General features: G+C 37.9%; 1 protein-coding gene across 1 annotated transcript in view; it reads right to left on the reverse strand.

The window, feature by feature from the left end:
- POGZ (pogo transposable element derived with ZNF domain) overlaps positions 1-17,584 on the reverse strand; it is a 57,461-nt gene that overhangs the window by 11,689 nt on the left and 28,188 nt on the right. The window contains exons 11-14 of the mRNA XM_033082597.1: positions 15,620-15,720; positions 13,306-13,452; positions 5,738-5,872; positions 2,873-3,024 (exon numbers count right to left, since the gene is read on the reverse strand). Of these exons, the coding sequence (XP_032938488.1) occupies positions 2,873-3,024; positions 5,738-5,872; positions 13,306-13,452; positions 15,620-15,720 (535 nt within the window). The remainder of the gene's footprint in view (positions 1-2,872; positions 3,025-5,737; positions 5,873-13,305; positions 13,453-15,619; positions 15,721-17,584) is intronic.

Raw genomic sequence — 17,584 nt, forward strand, 5'->3', positions numbered from 1 at the left:
TTACAGACAAAAAATGGTAAAAAACAGTAAATTCCCAACAAAAAAAAGCAAATTCCAAACAAAAAATGGCAAAACCCAGCAAATTCCAAACAAAAAATGGCAAAACACAGCAAAAAAAAAGGCACAGAACCCCAAAATTTCCATTTTTTAAACTAAAATTATTTTTTTTTTCCCCCCCAAAAATCAATTTTTTTTAGAAAATTCTCTTTTTTTCCAAAAATCTTGGGTTTTTTCCCCAAAATCAGTGATGTTTCTACTGGGCTGGTTCCTGTGGCACAGGAACAGTGACTGGAGAACCCCAAAATCCCCATTTTTTCCCCAAAAAAATTCCCATTTTTTTAACGAAAATTCCCTTTTTTTTTCCGTTTTTTTGCAGAAATTCCCATTTTTTCCCCATTTTTTCCCAAAATCCCATTTTTTCCCCCAAACCACTGACATTTTCCTGCCTGCCCTCCTGGCCTGGATCCTGTGACCCAACAACAATGACTGGGAACCCCAAAATCCCCATTTTTAATGAAAATTCCCATTTTTTTTCGCCATTTTTCCGCCATTTTTTTCGCCATTTTTTCCTGTTTTTTTTTGCAGAAATTCCCATATTTTTTTTTTTTTTCCCAAAATCCCATTTTTTCCCCCAAACCACAGACATTTTCCTGCCTGCCCTCCTGGTCTGGATCCTGTGACTCAACAACAATGACTGGGAACCCCAAAATCCCCATTTTTCCCCAAAAAATTCCCATTTTTTAACGAAAAATTCCCATTTTTTTCCGTTTTTTTCCCATTTTTTTTCCAAAATCCTGATTTTTTCCCCCAAAATCAATCATTTCTCCTGAGTAAGTTCCTGTGGCACAGGAACAGTGACTGAAGAACCCAAAAATCCCCATTTTTCCAAAAAAAATCCCCATTTTTTAACAAAAATCCCCATTTTTTTGCGTAAATTCCAATTTTTCCCCATTTTTTTCCCAAAATTCCCATTTTATTCCCCCAAACCACTGACATTTTCCTGCCTGCCCTCCTGGGCTGGTTCCTGTGGCACAGGAACAGTGACTGGGAACCCCAAAATCCCCATTTTTAACGAAAATTCCCATTTTTTTCGCCATTTTTTTCCCGTTTTTTCCCATTTTTTTTTCAGAAATTCCCTTTTTTTTTCTGTTTTTTTCCCCAAAATCCCATTTTTTCCCCCAAACCACTGACATTTTCCTGCCTGCCCTCCTGGCCTGGATCCTGTGACCCAACAACAATGACTGGGAACCCCAAAAATCCCCAATTTTTTAACGAAAATTCCCATTTTTTTCACCATTTTTTTCCCGTTTTTTTGCAGAAATTCCCATTTTTTTTCCTGTTTTTTCCCAAAATCCCATTTTTCCCCCCAAATCACTGACATTTTCCTGCCTGCCCTCCTGGCCTGAATCCTGTGACCCAACAACAATGACTGGGAACCCCAAAATCCCCATTTTTTCCCCAAAAAAATCCCCATTTTTTAACAAAAATCCCAATTTTTTAATGAAAATTCCCATTTTTTTTCCCAAAATCCTGATTTTTTCCCCCAAAATCAATAATTTCTCCTGAGTAAGTTCCTGTGGCACAGGAACAGTGACTGAAGAACCCCAAAATCCCCATTTTTTCCCAAAAAATCCCCATTTTTTAAACGAAAATTCCCATTTTTTTTGCCATTTTTTCCCGTTTTTTTGCAGAAATTCCCATTTTTTTTCTGTTTTTTCCCAAAATCCCATTTTTCCCCCCCAAACCACTGACATTTTCCAACCTGCCCTCCTGGCCTGGATCCTGTGACCCAACAACAATGACTGGGAACCCCAAAATCCCCATTTTTAATGAAAATTCCCATTTTTTTCGCCATTTTTTTCGCCATTTTTTCCCGTTTTTTTTCAGAAATTCCCATTTTTTTCCTGTTTTTTCCCAAAATCCCAATTTTTCCCCCCCAAATCACTGACGTTTTCCTGCCTGCCCTCCTGGCCTGGATCCTGTGACCCAACAACAATGACTGGGAACCCCAAAATCCCCATTTTTTCCCCAAAAAAATCCCCATTTTTTAACAAAAATCCCAATTTTTTGATGAAAATTCCCATTTTTTTTTCCCAAAATCCTGATTTTTTCCCCCAAAATCAATCATTTCTCCTGAGTAAGTTCCTGTGGCACAGGAACAGTGACTGAAGAACCCCAAAATCCCCATTTTTTCCCCAAAAAATCCCCATTTTTTTTTGCGAAAATCCCCATTTTTTTTCGTAAATTCCAATTTTTTCCCCATTTTTTCCCCAAAATCCCATTTTTTCCCCCAAACCACTGACATTTCCCTACCTGCCCTCCTGGCCTGGATCCTGTGACCCAACCACAGTGACTTTGGAACCCCAAAATCCCCATTTTTTACCAGAAAATCCTCATTTTTTAACAAAAATCCCAATTTTTTTGCTGAAAATTCCCATTTTTTTTCCCAAAATCCTGATTTTTTCCCCCAAAATCAATAATTTCTCCTGAGTAAGTTCCTGTGGCACAGGAACAGTGACTGAAGAACCCCAAAATCCCCATTTTTCCCCAAAAATCCCCAATTTTTTACCGAAAATTGCCATTTTTTCGCCATTTTTTTCACCATTTTTTTGCAGAAATTCCCATTTTTTTTCTGTTTTTTCCCCAAAATCCCAATTTTTCCCCCAAATCACTGACGTTTTCCTGCCTGCCCTCCTGGGCTGGTTCCTGTGGCACAGGAACAAGGGCTGGGAACCCCAAAATCCCCATTTTTAACGAAAATTCCCATTTTTTCCGCCATTTTTTTCGCCATTTTTTTCCCGTTTTTTTTCGGAAATTCCCATTTTTTTCCTGTTTTTTCCCAAAATTCCCTTTTTTCCCCCAAATCACTGACGTTTTCCTGCCTGCCCTCCTGGGCTGGTTCCTGTGGCACAGGAACAGGGGCTGGGGGTCGCTGCCGGCTCCCGGCGCCGTCGGCTCCGCGCCCGTTCCCGGCGGCTCCAGCGGAACCGAGCGGGGTTGGCCCCGCGACGCCCGGATCGTCACCTGGGGGCACAATCAATTCATTAATTAGGGGTTGGAAATGATTAATTAGTGCTGGGAGAGAAGGGGTTAATTAGAGGAAAATTGTCTATTAAATTTCCAATGAGTTACAGGAAATATGGTGTGAAATGTCCTGTTAATTGCAGGAAATAGTTCATTAAATTTCCAATTAATTAAAGGAAATAGTCCATTAAATATCCAGTTAATTAAAGGAAATATTCCATCAAATATCTAATTAATGATAGGAATTATTCCATTAAGTATCCAGTTAATTAAAGGAAATATTTCATTAAATTTCCAATTAATTAAAGGAAATATTCCATGAAATATTCAATTAATTAAAGGAAATATTCTGTGAAATATTAATTAATTAATGGAAATATTCCATTAAATATCCTGTTAATTACAGGAAATATTCAATGATATATTCAGTTAATTACAGGAAATATTCCATTGAATTTCCATTTAATTACAGGAAATATTCCATGAAATATCCAGTTAAATAAAGGAAATGTGATGTGAAATGTTAATTAATTAAAGGAAATATTCCATAAAATATCTAATTAATTAAAGGAAATGTTCCATTAAATGTCCAGTTAATTAAAGGAAATATTTTGTTAAATTTCCAGTAAGTTACAGGAAATATGGTGTGAAATACCCTGTTAATTGCAGGAAATATTTCATTAAATTTCCAATTAATTAAAGGAAATATGCCATGAAATATCCAATTAATGATAGGAAATATTCCATTAAATATCCAATTAATTAAAGGAAATATTCCATGAAATTAAAGGAAATATTCCACGAAATATCCAGTTAAATAAAGGAAATGTGATGTGGAATGTTAATTAATTAAAGGAAATTTTCCATGAAATATCCAGTTAATTACAGGAAATATTCAATAGAATATCCTGTAAATTACAAGAAATATTCCATGAAATATTCAATTAATTAAAGGAAATATTCTGTGAAATATTAATTAATTAATGGAAATATTCCATTAAATATCCAGTTAATTACAGGAAATATTCAATGATATATTCAGTTAATTACAGGAAATATTCCATTGAATTTCCATTTAATTACAGGAAATATTCCATGAAATATCCAGTTAAATAAAGGAAATGTGATGTGAAATGTTAATTAATTAAAGGAAATATTCCATTAAATATCTAATTAATTATAGGAATTATTTCATTACATATCCAGCTAATTAAAGGAAACATTCCATAAAATATCCAGTTAATTGCAGAAAATATTTCATTAAATTTCCAATTAATTAAAGGAAATATGCAATGAAATACTAATTAATTAAAGGAAATGTTCCATTAAATTTCCAATTAATTAAAGGAAATATTCCATGAAACACCAAATTAATGAAAGGAAATGCTCCATTAAATATCCAGTTAATTGCAGGAAATATTTCATTAAATTTCCAATTAATTAAAGGAAGTATTTAATCAGGAATTTTCTGAGAATGTCAGGAATGGCAGGAATTCCACGAATTTCCAGGAATTCCACGAATGTAAGGAATTTTCTGGAGTGTCAGGAATTTTCTGGGAAAGTCAGAAATGTCAGGAATTTGCTGGGAATCTCAGGAATTCCCTGGGAGTGTTCAGGAATTTTTTGCTAATTTTCTGGGAATGCCAGGAATTTTCTGGGGATTTTCTGGGAATGTCAGGAATTTAAAAATTTCAGGAATGTCAGGAATTTCCTGTGAATGGCAGGAATTTTCTGTGGATTTCAAGAATGTCAGGAATTTCCTGGGAATGGCAGGAATCCCCTGAATTCCCTAGGAATGTCAGGAATGTCAGGAATTCCCTGTGAATGTCAGGAATTTATGGATTTCAGGAATGTCAGGAATTTTCAGGGAATTTCAGGAATGTCAGGAATTTTCTGGGAATGTCAAGAATTCCAGGAATTTTCTGGGAATGTCAGTAATTTCAGTAATGTCAGGAATTTATGAATGCCAGGAATGTCAGGAATTCCCTGTGAATGTCAAGAATTTATTAATTTCAGGAATGTCAGGAACTTCCTGGGAATGTCAGGAATTTTCTGGGAACGTCAGGAATTTTCTGGCAATTCCAGGAATTCCATTAATTCCCTGGGAATGTCAGGAATGTCAGGAATTCCAGGAATGTCAGGGATTTTCTGGGAATTTTCTGTGAATTTCAGTAATGTCAGGAATTTATGAATGTCAGGAATCTCAAGAATTCCAGGAATGTCATGAATTTCAGGAATGTCAGGAATTCCCTGGGAATGTCAGAAATTTATGCATTTCAAGAATGTCAGGAATTTTCTGGGAATTTCAGTAATTTCAGGAATTTTCTGGGAGTGTCAGTAATTTCCTGTGAATGTCAGAAATTCCAGGAATTCCCCGGGAATGTCAGGAATTCCAGGAATTTCAGGAATGTCAGGAATTTATGAATTTCAGGAATTTTCTGGGAATGTCAGGAATTCCCTGGGAATGTCAGAAATTTATGAAATTCAGGAATTCCAGGAATTTCCTGGGAATGTCAGGAATGTTCTGTGAATTTCCTGGGAATTTCAGTACGTCAGGAATTTTCTGGGAATATCAGAAATTTTGTGGGAATTCCAGGAATGTCAGGAATTTTCTGTGAATTTTCTGGGAATGTCAGGAATGTAAAGAATTTTCTGGGAATGTCAGGAATTGATTGATTCCAGGAATTTTTAGGAATTTTCTGGAATTCCGTGCCTTGGTGCCGGGTTTGAGCCCCTCGAGCTGTTTGGGCTTGCGGAAGGTTTTGTGGTGCTGCAGCTTGTGCTCGATCTTGTCCTTGGCAAACAGGAACTGCAGGCGGCACTTGTTGCAGTGGTACACGCTCTTCTTCTGAAAAACAATCAATTAATTAATAAATAATTAATAATAAATTAATAATTAATTATTAATAGTTATTTATTTGGTATTAAAGAGGTATCTACTGTTTATTGAGTTCTAATTGGGGATAACAACTGCAGCCTGCACTTGTGTCAGTGGTACACGCTCTTCTTCTGAAAATACAATCAATTAATTAATAATTAACTAATAATTAATAATAATCTTTAATTATTTATTTGTTATTAAGCAGGTATCATTAGGTATCAATTGTTTATTGAGTTCTAATTGGGGATTACAACTGCAGCCGGCACTTGTTGCAGTGGTACACGCTCTTCTTCTGAAAAACAATCAATTAATTAATAATTAATAATTAATAGATTAATAATATTGAATTATTTATTTGTTATTAAAGAGGTATCCATTGTTTATTGAGTGCTGTGTGGGTGTTAGAACTGCAGCCTGCACTTGTTGCAGTGGTACTCGTTCTTCTTCTGAAAAAACAATTAATTAATCATTAATTAGTGATTATTAATTATTTATTAATTATTTATTAACTATTTATTATCCTTTTATTATTTTCTATTTGTTATTAAATAGGTATCAATTATTTATTGAGTGCTGTGTGGGTATTAGAATGTCAGAACTGCAGCCTGCACTTGTTGCAGTGGTACACGCTCTTCTTCTGAAAAAACCAATTAATTAATCATTAATTAATTAATAATTAATCAGTAATTAACAATATTTAATTATTTATTTGGTATTAAATAGGGATCCATTGTTTATTGAGTGCTGTGTGGGTGTTAGAGCCACAAACTGCACTTGTTGCAGTGGTACTCTTCTTCTGCAAAAAAAATCAATTAATTAATAATTAATAAATAATTAATTAATTATTAATAATATTTAATTAATTATTTGTTACTAAGCAAGTATCATTAGGTATCAATGGTTTATTGGGTGTTATATGGCTGTGAGAACTGCAGCCTGCACTTGTTGCAGTGGTACTCGTTCTTCTTCTGAAAAACAATCAATTCATTAATAATTAATTAATAATTAATTAATAATTAATTATTAATAGATATTTATTTGGTATTAAATAGGTATCCATTGTTTATTGAGTGTTGTGTGGGTGATAGAACCACAAAGTGCACTTGTTGCAGTGGTACACGCTCTTCTTCTGAAAAACAATCAATTAATTAATAATTAATAATTAATAGATTAATAATATTGAATTATTTATTTGTTATTAAAGAGGTATCCATTGTTTATTGAGTGTTGTGTGGGTGTTAGAACCACAAACTGCACTTGTTGCAGTGGTACTCGCTCTTCTTCTGAAAAACCAATTAATTAATCTTTAATTAGTGATTATTAATTATTTATTAATTATTTATTAACTATTTATTATCCTTTTATTATTTTCTATTTGTTATTAAACAGGGATCCATTGTTTATTGAGTGCTGTGTGGGTGTTAGAACCACAAACTGCACTTGTTGCAGTGGTACTCGCTCTTCTTCTGAAAAAACAATTAAATAATTAATAAATAATTAATAAATAATTAACAATTAATAATATTTAATTATTTATTTGTTACTAAACAGGTATCATTAGGTATCAATTGTTTATTGAGTTCTAATTGGGGATTACAACTGCAGCCGGCACTTGTTGCAGTGGTACAGGCTCTTCTTCTGAAAAACAATCAATTAATTAATAATTAATTAATAATTAATTAATAATTAATTATTAATAGTTATTTATTTGGTATTAAAGAGGCATCCATTGTTTATTGAGTTCTAATTAGGGATTGGAAGAGCAGGCAGCACTTGTTGCAGTGGTACATGCTCTTCTTCTGAAAAAACAATCAATTAATTAATAATTAATTAATAATTAATTAGTAATTTATAACCTTTAATTATTTATTTGTTATTAAGTAGGTATCATTAGGTATCAATTGTTTATTGAGTGTTATGTGGGTGTTAGAACCACAAACTGCACTTGTGTCACTGGTACACACTCTTCTTCTGAAAAAAAATCAATTAATTAATAATTAATAAAGAATTAATTAGTAATTAATAATCTTTAATTATTTAATTCTTATTAAGTAGGTATCATTAGGTATCAATTGTTTATTGAGTTCTAATTGGGGATTAGAACTGCAGCCTGCACTTGTTGCAGTGGTACACACTCTTCTTCTGAAAAAACAATCAATTAATTATTAATCCATTAATAATTAACTAATAATTAAAAATATTGAATTATTTATTTGTTATTAAATAGGGATCCATTGTTTATTGAGAGTGTTGTGTGGGTGTTAGAACCACAAACTGCACTTGTTGCAGTGGTACACGCTCTTCTTCTGAAAAAACAATTAATTCATCATTAATTAATGATTGTTAATTATTTACTAATTACTTATGAACTATTTATTAATTATTTATTTGTTATTAAGCAGGTATCATTAGGTATCAATTGTTTATTGAGTGCTGTGTGTGTGCTAGAGCCACAAACTGCACTTGCTGCAGTGGTACACACTCTTCTTCTCAAAAAACAATTAATTAATTGTTGATTAGTGATTATTAATTATTTATGAACTATTTATTAATTATTTATTTGTTATTAAGTAGGTATCATTAGGTATCAATTGTTTATTGAGCGTTGTGTGGGTGTTAGAGCCACAAACTGCACTTGCTGCAGTGGTACACGCTCTTCTTCTGGAAAAAACAATTAATTAGCAATTAATTAACAATTAATTAATGATTATTAATTAGAGATTACCTAGGAATTATAAATTATTTTTTGTTATTAAGTAGGTAGCACTAGGTATTAATTGTTTATTGATTATTAACCACACATTAGAACCACTAACTGCACTTGTGTCAGTGGTACGCGCTCTTCTTTTGGAAATAACAATTAATTAGCGATTAATTAGGGATTAATTAATGATTATTAATTATTTATTTGTAATTAATTCCTGCTTTTTCCAGAATTCTGTCCCCACCTGGTGCCTCATGAAGTGCTGCTGGAAGGGGATTCCCAAAAAATCCCATTTCCCAAACCCATTTGTTCACAATTCCCAAATTCCATTTTTTTTCCGTTAATCGCGGCAATCCCGTCATTCCCAAAATCCCATTTTTTCCATGGAATTTTCCAGAAATCCCATGGAATTTTCTGGAATCCTTTCCCCACATGGTACCTCATGAAGCTTTCCTGGATGGGGATTCCCAAAGGAGATTCCCAAAGGAGATTCCCAAAAAATCCCATCTCCAAACCCCATTTTTCTCCCGTTAATCGCGGTAATCGCGTCATTCCCAAAATCCCATTTTTTCCAGGAAATTTCTGGAATCTCATGGAATTTTCTGGAATCCTTTCCCCACATGGTACCTCATGAAGCTTTCCTGGATGGGGATTCCCAAAGGAGATTCCCAAAAAATCCCATTTTCCAAACCCCATTTGTTCAAAATTTCCCAACCCCATTTTTCTCCCATTAATCGCGGTAATCGCGTCATTCCCAAAATCCCATTTTTCCATGGAATTTTCCAGAAATCCCATGGAATATTCTGGAATCCTTTCCACACATGATACCTCATGAAGTGTTACAGGAAGGGGATTCCCAAAAAATCCCATTTCCCAAACCCCATTTGTTCAAAATTTCCAAACCCCATTTTTTTCCCATTAATCGCGGTAATCGCGTCATTCCCAAAATCCCATTTTTTCCAGGAAATTTCTGGAATTCCATGGAATTTTCTGGAATCCTTTCCCCACCTGGTGCCTCATGAAGTGCTGCTAGAAGTGGATTCCCAAAGGGGATTCCCAAAGGGGATTCCCAAAAAATCCCATTTCCAAACCCCATTTTTTTCCCGTTAATTGCGGTAATCGCGTCATTCCCAAAATCCCATTTTTTCCAGGAAATTTCTGGAATTCCATGGAATTTTCTGGAATCCTTTCCCCACCTGGTGCCTCATAAAGTGCTGCTGGAAGGGGATTCCAAAAAAATCCCATTTCCCAAACCCCATTTGTTCAAAATTCCCCAACCCCATTTTTCTCCCGTTAATCGCGGTAATCACGTCATTCCCAAAATCCCATTTTTTCCATGAAATTTCCAGAAATCCCATGGAATTTTCTGGAATCCTTTCCCCACATGGTACCTCATGAAGCTTTCCTGGATGGAGATTCCCAAAGGAGATTCCCAAAGGGGATTCCCAAAAAATCCCATTTTCCAAACCCCATTTTTCTCCCATTAATCGCGTTAATCGCGTCATTCCCAAAACCCCATTTTTCCATGGAATTTTCCAGAAATCCCATGGAATTTTCTGGAATCCTTTCCACACATGGTACCTCATGAAGTGCTGCTGGAAGGGGATTCCCAAACAATCCCATTTCCCAAACCCCATTTTTCTCTCATTAATCGCGGTAATCGCGTCATTCCCAAAATCCCATTTTTCCATGGAATTCCATGGAATTTTCTGGAATCCTTTCCACACCTGGTGCCTCATGAAGCTTTCCTGGATGGGGATTCCCAAATGGGATTCCCAAAGAGGCTTCCCAAAAATCCCATCTCCAAACTCCATTTTTCTCCCGTTAATCGCGGTAATCGCGTCATTCTCAAAATCCCATTTTTCCATGGAATTTTCCAGAAATCCCATGGAATTTTCTGGAATCCTTTCCTCACCTGGTGCTTCATGAAGTGCTGCTGGAAGGGGATTCCTAAAGGGGATTCCAAAAAAATCCCATTTTCCAAACCCCATTTTTTTCCCGTTAATCGCGGTAATCCCGTCATCCCCAAAATCCCATTTTTCCATGGAATTCCATGGAATTTTCTGGAACTCTGCCCCACCTGGTGCCTCATGAAGTGCTGCTGGAAGAGGATTCCCAAAGAGGATTCCCAAATGGGATTCCCAAAAAATCCCATTTTCCAAACCCCATTTTTTTCCCGTTAATCGCGGTAATCGCGTCATTCCCAAAATCCCATTTTTCCATGGAATTCCATGGAATTTTCTGGAATCCTTTCCACACCTGGTGCCTCATGAAGCTTTCCTGGATGGGGATTCCCAAATGGGATTCCCAAAGAGGCTTCCCAAAAATCCCATCTCCAAACTCCATTTTTCTCCCGTTAATCGCGGTAATCGCGTCATTCCCAAAATCCCATTTTTCCATGGAATTTTCCAGAAATCCATGGAATTTTCTGGAATCCATTCCCCACCTGGTGCCTCATGAAGTGCTGCTGGAAGGGGATTCCCAAAGAGGATTCCCAAAGGAGATTCCCAAAAAATCCCATTTCCCAACCTCATTTTTCTCCCATTAATCGCGGTAATCGTGTCATTCCCAAAATCCCATTTTTCCATGGAATTCCATGGAATTTCTCAGTTTTTTCCTGGAATCCCATGGAATTTTCCAGAATCCTTTCCCCACCTGGTGCCTCATGAAGTGCTGCTGGAAGGGGATTCCCAAAAAAATCCCATTTCCCAAACCCCATTTGTTCAAAATTTCCAAACCACATTTTTCTCCCGTTAATCGCGGTAATCGCATCATTCCCAAAATCCCATTTTTCCATGGAATCCCATGGAATTTCCCATAGATTTCCATGGAATTTTCTGGAATCCTTTCCCCACCTGGTGCCTCATGAAGTGCTGCTGGAAGGAGATTCCCAAAGGGGATTCCCAAAAAATCCCATTTCCCAAACCCCATTTTTCTTCCATTAATCGCGGTAATCGCGTCATTCCCAAAATCCCATTTTTCCATGGAATTTTCCAGAATCCTTTCCCCACCTGGTGTCTCATGAAGTGCTGCTGGAAGGGGATTCCCAAAGGAAATCCCATTTCCCAAACCCCATTTGTTCAAAATTTCCCAAACCCCATTTTTCTCCCGTTAATCGCGGTAATCACGTCATTCCCAAAATCCCATTTTTCCACGAAATTTCCAGAAATCCCATGGAATTTTCTGGAATCCTTTCCACACCTTGTGCCTCATGAAGTGCTGCAGGAAGAGGATTCCCAAAGGAGATTCCCAAAGGAGATTCCCAAAAAATCCCATCTCCAAACCCCATTTTTCTCCCATTAATCGCGATAATCGCGTCATTCCCAAAATCCCATTTTTACATGGAATTTTCCAGAAATCCCATGGAAATTTCTGGAATCCTTTCCCCACCTGGTACTTCATGAAGTTTTCCTGGATGGGGATTCCCAAATGGGATTCCCAAAGGGGATTCCTAAAAAATCCCATCTCCAAACCCCATTTTTCTCCCATTAATCGCGGTAATCCCGTCATTCCCAAAATCCCATTTTTTCCAGGAAATTTCCAGAAATCCATGGAATTTTCTGGAATCCTTTCCCCACCTGGTGCCTCATGAAGTGCTGCAGGAAGGGGATTCCACAAAAATCCCATTCCCAAACCCCAGAATTTGTTCACAATTCCCAAATTCCATTTTTCTCCCATTAATCGCGGTAATCGCGTCATTCCCAAAATCCCATTTTTCCATGGAATCCCATGGAATTTCCCATGGAATTTTCCAGAATCCTTTCCCCACCTGGTGCCTCATGAAATGCTGCTGGAAGGGGATTCCCAAAAAATCCCATTTCTCAAACCTCATTTGTTCACAATTCCCAAATTCCATTTTTCTCCCATTAATCGCGGTAATCGCGTCATTCCCAAAATCCCATTTTTCCATGGAATTTTCCAGAAATCCCATGGAATTTTCTGGAATCCTTTCCCACCTGGTGCCTCATGAAATGCTGCAGGAAGGGGATTCCCAAAAAATCCCATTTCCCAAACCCCATTTGTTCAAAATTCCCAAACTCCATTTTCCTCCCCTTAATCGCGGTAATCCCGTCATTCCCAAAATCCCATTTTTTCCAGGAATTTTCCAGAAATCCCATGGAATTTTCTGGAATCCTTTCCACACATGGTGCCTCATGAAGCTCTGCAGGAAGGGGATTCCCAAAAATCCCATTTTCCAACCCCATTTGTTCACAATTCCCAAACTCCATTTTCCTCCCGTTAATCGCGGTAATCGCGTCATTCCCAAAATCCCATTTTTTCCAGGAAATTTCTGGATTTCCATGGAATTTTCTGGAATCCTTGCCCCACCTTGTGCCTCACCAAGCTCTGCAGGAAGGGGATTCCCAAAAAATCTCATTTCCCAAACCCAGAATTTGTTCAAAATTTCCAAACCCCATTTTTTTCCCATTAATCGCGTTAATCGCGTCATTCCCAAAATCCCATTTTTCCATGGAATTTTCCAGAAATCCCATGGAATTTTCTGGAATTCTTTCCCCACTGGTGCCACATGAAGTGCTGCAGGAAGGGGATTCCCAAAGAGGATTCCCAAAGGGGATTCCCAAAAATCCCATTTTCCCAACCTCATTTTTCTCCCGCTAATCGCCATAATCGCGTCATTCCCAAAATCCCATTTTTCCATGGAATCCCACGGAATTTTCTGGAATCCCTGCCCCACCTGGTGCCTCATGAAGTGCTGCTGGAAGGCGTTGCCGTTCTTGAAGACCTTGAGGCAGTAGGGGCACAGCAGGTGCCGCGTGTCCTCGTGGCTCAGGCGGAAATGGGAATCGACCTCCGAGTACAGCGACGAGCGGTACTGGCACACCTGGGGAAAAATGGGAAAAATTGGGAATAAATGGGGAAAAAATGGGATTGGAGAGGGGGAAAATGAGAAAAATGGGAATATATGGGATTAAATGGGGTTGGAGAGGGGGAATAATGGGATTGGAGAGGGGGCAAATGGGAATAAATGGGGAATAAATGGGATTAAATGGAGTTGGAGAGGGGGAAAATGGGGGAAAATGGGGGGAAAAATGGTGGGAAATGGGAAAAAGGGGGGGAAAAAATGGGGAAAAAATGGGAAAATGGGGGGAAAAATGGGAAAAAGGGGGTTGGAGAGGGGGAATAATGGGATTGGAGAGGGGGGAATGGAAAAAAAATGGGAATAAATGGGAATAAATGGGAATAAATGGGGTTGGAGAGGGGGAAAATGGGATTGGAGAGGGGGAAAATGGGAAAAAATGGGAAAAAATGGGGAAAAAATGGGGGAAAAAATTGGGAAAAATGGGGGGGAAAATGGTGGGAAATGGGAAAAAGGTGGGGAAAATGAGATTGCAGAGGGGGAATAATGGGAAATAAATGGGAATAAATGGGAATAAATGGGGTTGGAGAGGGGGAAAATGGGGGAAAAATGGGAAAAAGGGGGGAAATGGGGGGAAAAATGGGGAAAAATGGGATTGGAGAGGGGGAATAATGGGAAAAAATGGGAATAAATGGGAAATAAATGGGAATAAACGGGGTTGGAGAGGGGGAAAATGGGGGAAAAATGGGGGAAATTGGGAAAAATGGGGGGAAATGGGGGGAAATATGGGAAAAATTGGAAAAAAATGGGATTAAATGGGAATAAATGGGGTTGGAGAGGGAAAAAATGGAAAAAATGGGAATAAATGGGATTAGAAAGGGGAAAATAGAATTGGAGAGGAGGAAAAATGGGAAAAAACAGGTGAAAATGGGAAAAAATGGGAAAAAATGGGAAAAAGAGGGGAAAAAATGGGAAAAAAGGGGGAAAAATGGGGGAAAAATTGGGGAGAAAAATGGGGGAAAAATGGTAGGAAATGGGAAAAAGGGGGGGAAAATGGGATTGGAGAGGGGGAAATGGGGGAAAAAATGGGAATAAATGTGAATAAATGGGATTAGAGAGTGGGGAAATGGGGGAAAAAGGGAAAAATGGGGGAAAATGGGGTTGGAGAGGGGGAATAATGGGATTGGAGAGGGGAGAATGGGAAAAAATGGGAATAAATGGGAATAAATGGGAAAAAATGGGAATAAATGGAAATAAATGGGAATAAATGGGAATAAATGGGGTTGGAGAGGGGGAAAATGGAGGAAAAATGGGGGAAAAGGGAAAAAATGGGATTGGAGAGGAGAAAATGGGGAAAAATGGGAATAAATTACATTAGAGAGGGGAAAAGGGGAAAAAATGGGAGATAAAGGAGAAAAAATGGGATTGGAGAGGGGGAATGGAAAAAAATGGGAATAAATGGGGAAAAATAGGCGAAAATGGGAAAAAAATGGGAAAAAATGGAGAAAAATGGGAATAAATGGGGTTGGAGAGGGGGGAAATGGAAAAAAATTGGAATAAATGGGAAATAAATGGGAAAAAAATGGGATTGGAGAAGGGGGAGATTGGGGTTGGAGAGGGGAAAAATGGGGAAAAATGGGAATAAAAGGGGAAAAATGGGAAAAATGGGAAAAAATGGGGAAAAAATAGGGGGGAAAATAGGGAAAAATGGGGGGAAAAATGGGAATTCCAGGAGGGAATTTTGGGATTTCTCCATACCTGGCACAACCAGGAAATGACTCAGGGATTTTTGGGGTGGAAATTGGGAATTCCAGGTGGGAATTTTGGGATTTTTTCCATACCTGGCACAAACAGGGAATTATTTAGGATTTTTTAAGTGGTTTTGGGGGCTGAAATTGGAATTTTTAGGCACCAAACCCCAGGAATTTTGGTACCTGACAGATGGAGGGAATGACTCATGGATTTTTAGGGTGAGAATTTGGAATACCAGGTGGGAATTTTGGGATTTTTCCATTCCTGGCACAAACAGGGAATTATTTAGGAATTTTTAAGTGGTTTTGAGGGCTGAAATTGGAATTTTTGGGCACCAAACCTCAGGAATTTTGGTACCTGACAGATGTAGGGAATCACTGTGGGATTTTTGGGGTGGGAATTGGGAATTCCAGGTGGGAATTTTGTTTTTTTTCCATACCTGGCACACGTAGGGCATCTCCCCAGGCTTGTGGGTGTCCTTCATGTGCTGCAGGAAGAGCGGCTCGCTCTCGAACGCCCACTCGCAGATCTTGCACTTGGCTGCCCCAAAAAAGGGGGAAAAAAAGGGAAAAAAATTGGGAAAAGTCAGAGTTTGAGAGGTGGGGAAATGGGGGGAAATTGGGGAAAAAAGGGGGGAAAAAAGAGAAAAGGGGAAAAAGGGAAAAGGGGGAAATCACGAATAAATCCAGGAGAAAATTTCCTAAAAAAATCCTAAAAATTCCTAAAAAAATCCCAAAAAATCCCAAAAAACCCCAAAAAAACCCCAAAAAAAGTAGGAGAGACTGACTGGAGGACTGGCAGGGGCTGTGCACGTTCTCCAGGTGGAAATAGAGATGGAAAAATGAGATTTGAGGTGAAATCCAACGAGCAAACAAATCGCGAATAAATCGCGGATAAAATTTCCCAAAAAAATCCTAAAAAAATCCCAAAAAAAACCCCAAAAAACCCCCAAAAAAAGCAGGAGTGACTGACTGGAGGACTTGTAGGGGCTGTGGATATTCCAAGGTGGAAAGGGCTGGAGAAGTGAAATGTGGGGCAGATTTGGGGCGACCTTCTCTAAATAAATCGCGAATAAATCGCGGATAAAAATTAACAAAAAAATCCTAAAAAAATCCCAAAAAACCCCAAAAAAATCCCAAAAAAAGCAGGAGAGACTGACTGGAGGACTCATAGGGGCTGTGCACGTTCTCCAGGTGGAAATGGAGATGGAAAAATGAGATTTGAGGTGATCTCCAACGCGCGAATAAACCGCGAATAAATCGCGAATAAATCGCAAATAAAAATTAACAAAAAAATCCTAAAAAAATCCTAAAAAACCCCAAAAAAACCCCAAAAAAAAGCAGGAGCGACTGACTGGAGGACTGGTAGGGGTTGTGCACGTTCTCCAGGTAGAAATGGAGATGGAAAAATGAGATTTGAGGTGAACTCCAACGAGCAAATAAATCGCGAATAAATCGCGAATAAATCGCGGATAAAATTTCCCCAAAAAAATCCTAAAAAAATCCCAAAAAATCCCCAAAAAAACCCAAAAAAACCCCAAAAAAAGCAGGATTGACTGACTGGTGGACTGGCAGGATCTGTGCACGTTCTCCAGGTGGAAATGGAGATGGAAAAATGAGATTTGAGGTGACCTCCAATGAGCAAATAAATCGCGAATAAATCGCGGATAAATCGCGGATAAAATTTCCCTTAAAAAATCCTAAAAAAATCCCAAAAAAATCCCAAAAAAACCCCCAAAAAAATCCCAGAAAAAGCAGGAGTGACTGACTGGAGGACTTGTAGGGGCTGTGCACATTCCAGGGTGGAAAGGGCTGGAGAAGTGAAATGTGGGGCAGATTTGGGGTGACCTTCCCTAAATAAATCGCGAATAAATCGCGGATAAAAATTAACAAAAAAATCCTAAAAAAATCCTAAAAAAACCCCAAAAAACCCAAAAAAAAAGCAGGAGTGACTGACTGGAGGACTCGTAGGGGCTGTGCACGTTCTCCAGGTGGAAATGGAGATGGACAAATGAGATTTGAGGTGAACTGCAACGAGCGAATAAATCGCGAATAAATCGCGGATAAAAATTAACAAAAAAATCCTAAAAAAATCCCAAAAAAATCCCAAAAAAACCCCAAAAAAAGCAGGATTGACTGACTGGAGGACTGGCAGGAGCTGTGCACGTTCTCCAGGTGGAAATGGAGATGAAAAAATGAGATTTGAGGTGACCTCCAACGAGTGAATAAATTGCGAACAAATCGCGGATAAAATTTCCCAAAAAAATCCTAAAAATTCCTTAAAAAATCCTAAAAAAATTCCAAAAAACCCCAAAAACTCCCCAAAAAAGACTGATTGCAGGACTGGCAGGAGCTGTGCACGTTCTCCAGGTGGAAATGGAGATGGAAAATTGAGATTTGGGGGG

This window comes from Catharus ustulatus, chromosome 30 (assembly GCF_009819885.2).
Source record: "Catharus ustulatus isolate bCatUst1 chromosome 30, bCatUst1.pri.v2, whole genome shotgun sequence".
Classification (NCBI taxonomy): Eukaryota; Metazoa; Chordata; class Aves; order Passeriformes; family Turdidae; genus Catharus; species Catharus ustulatus.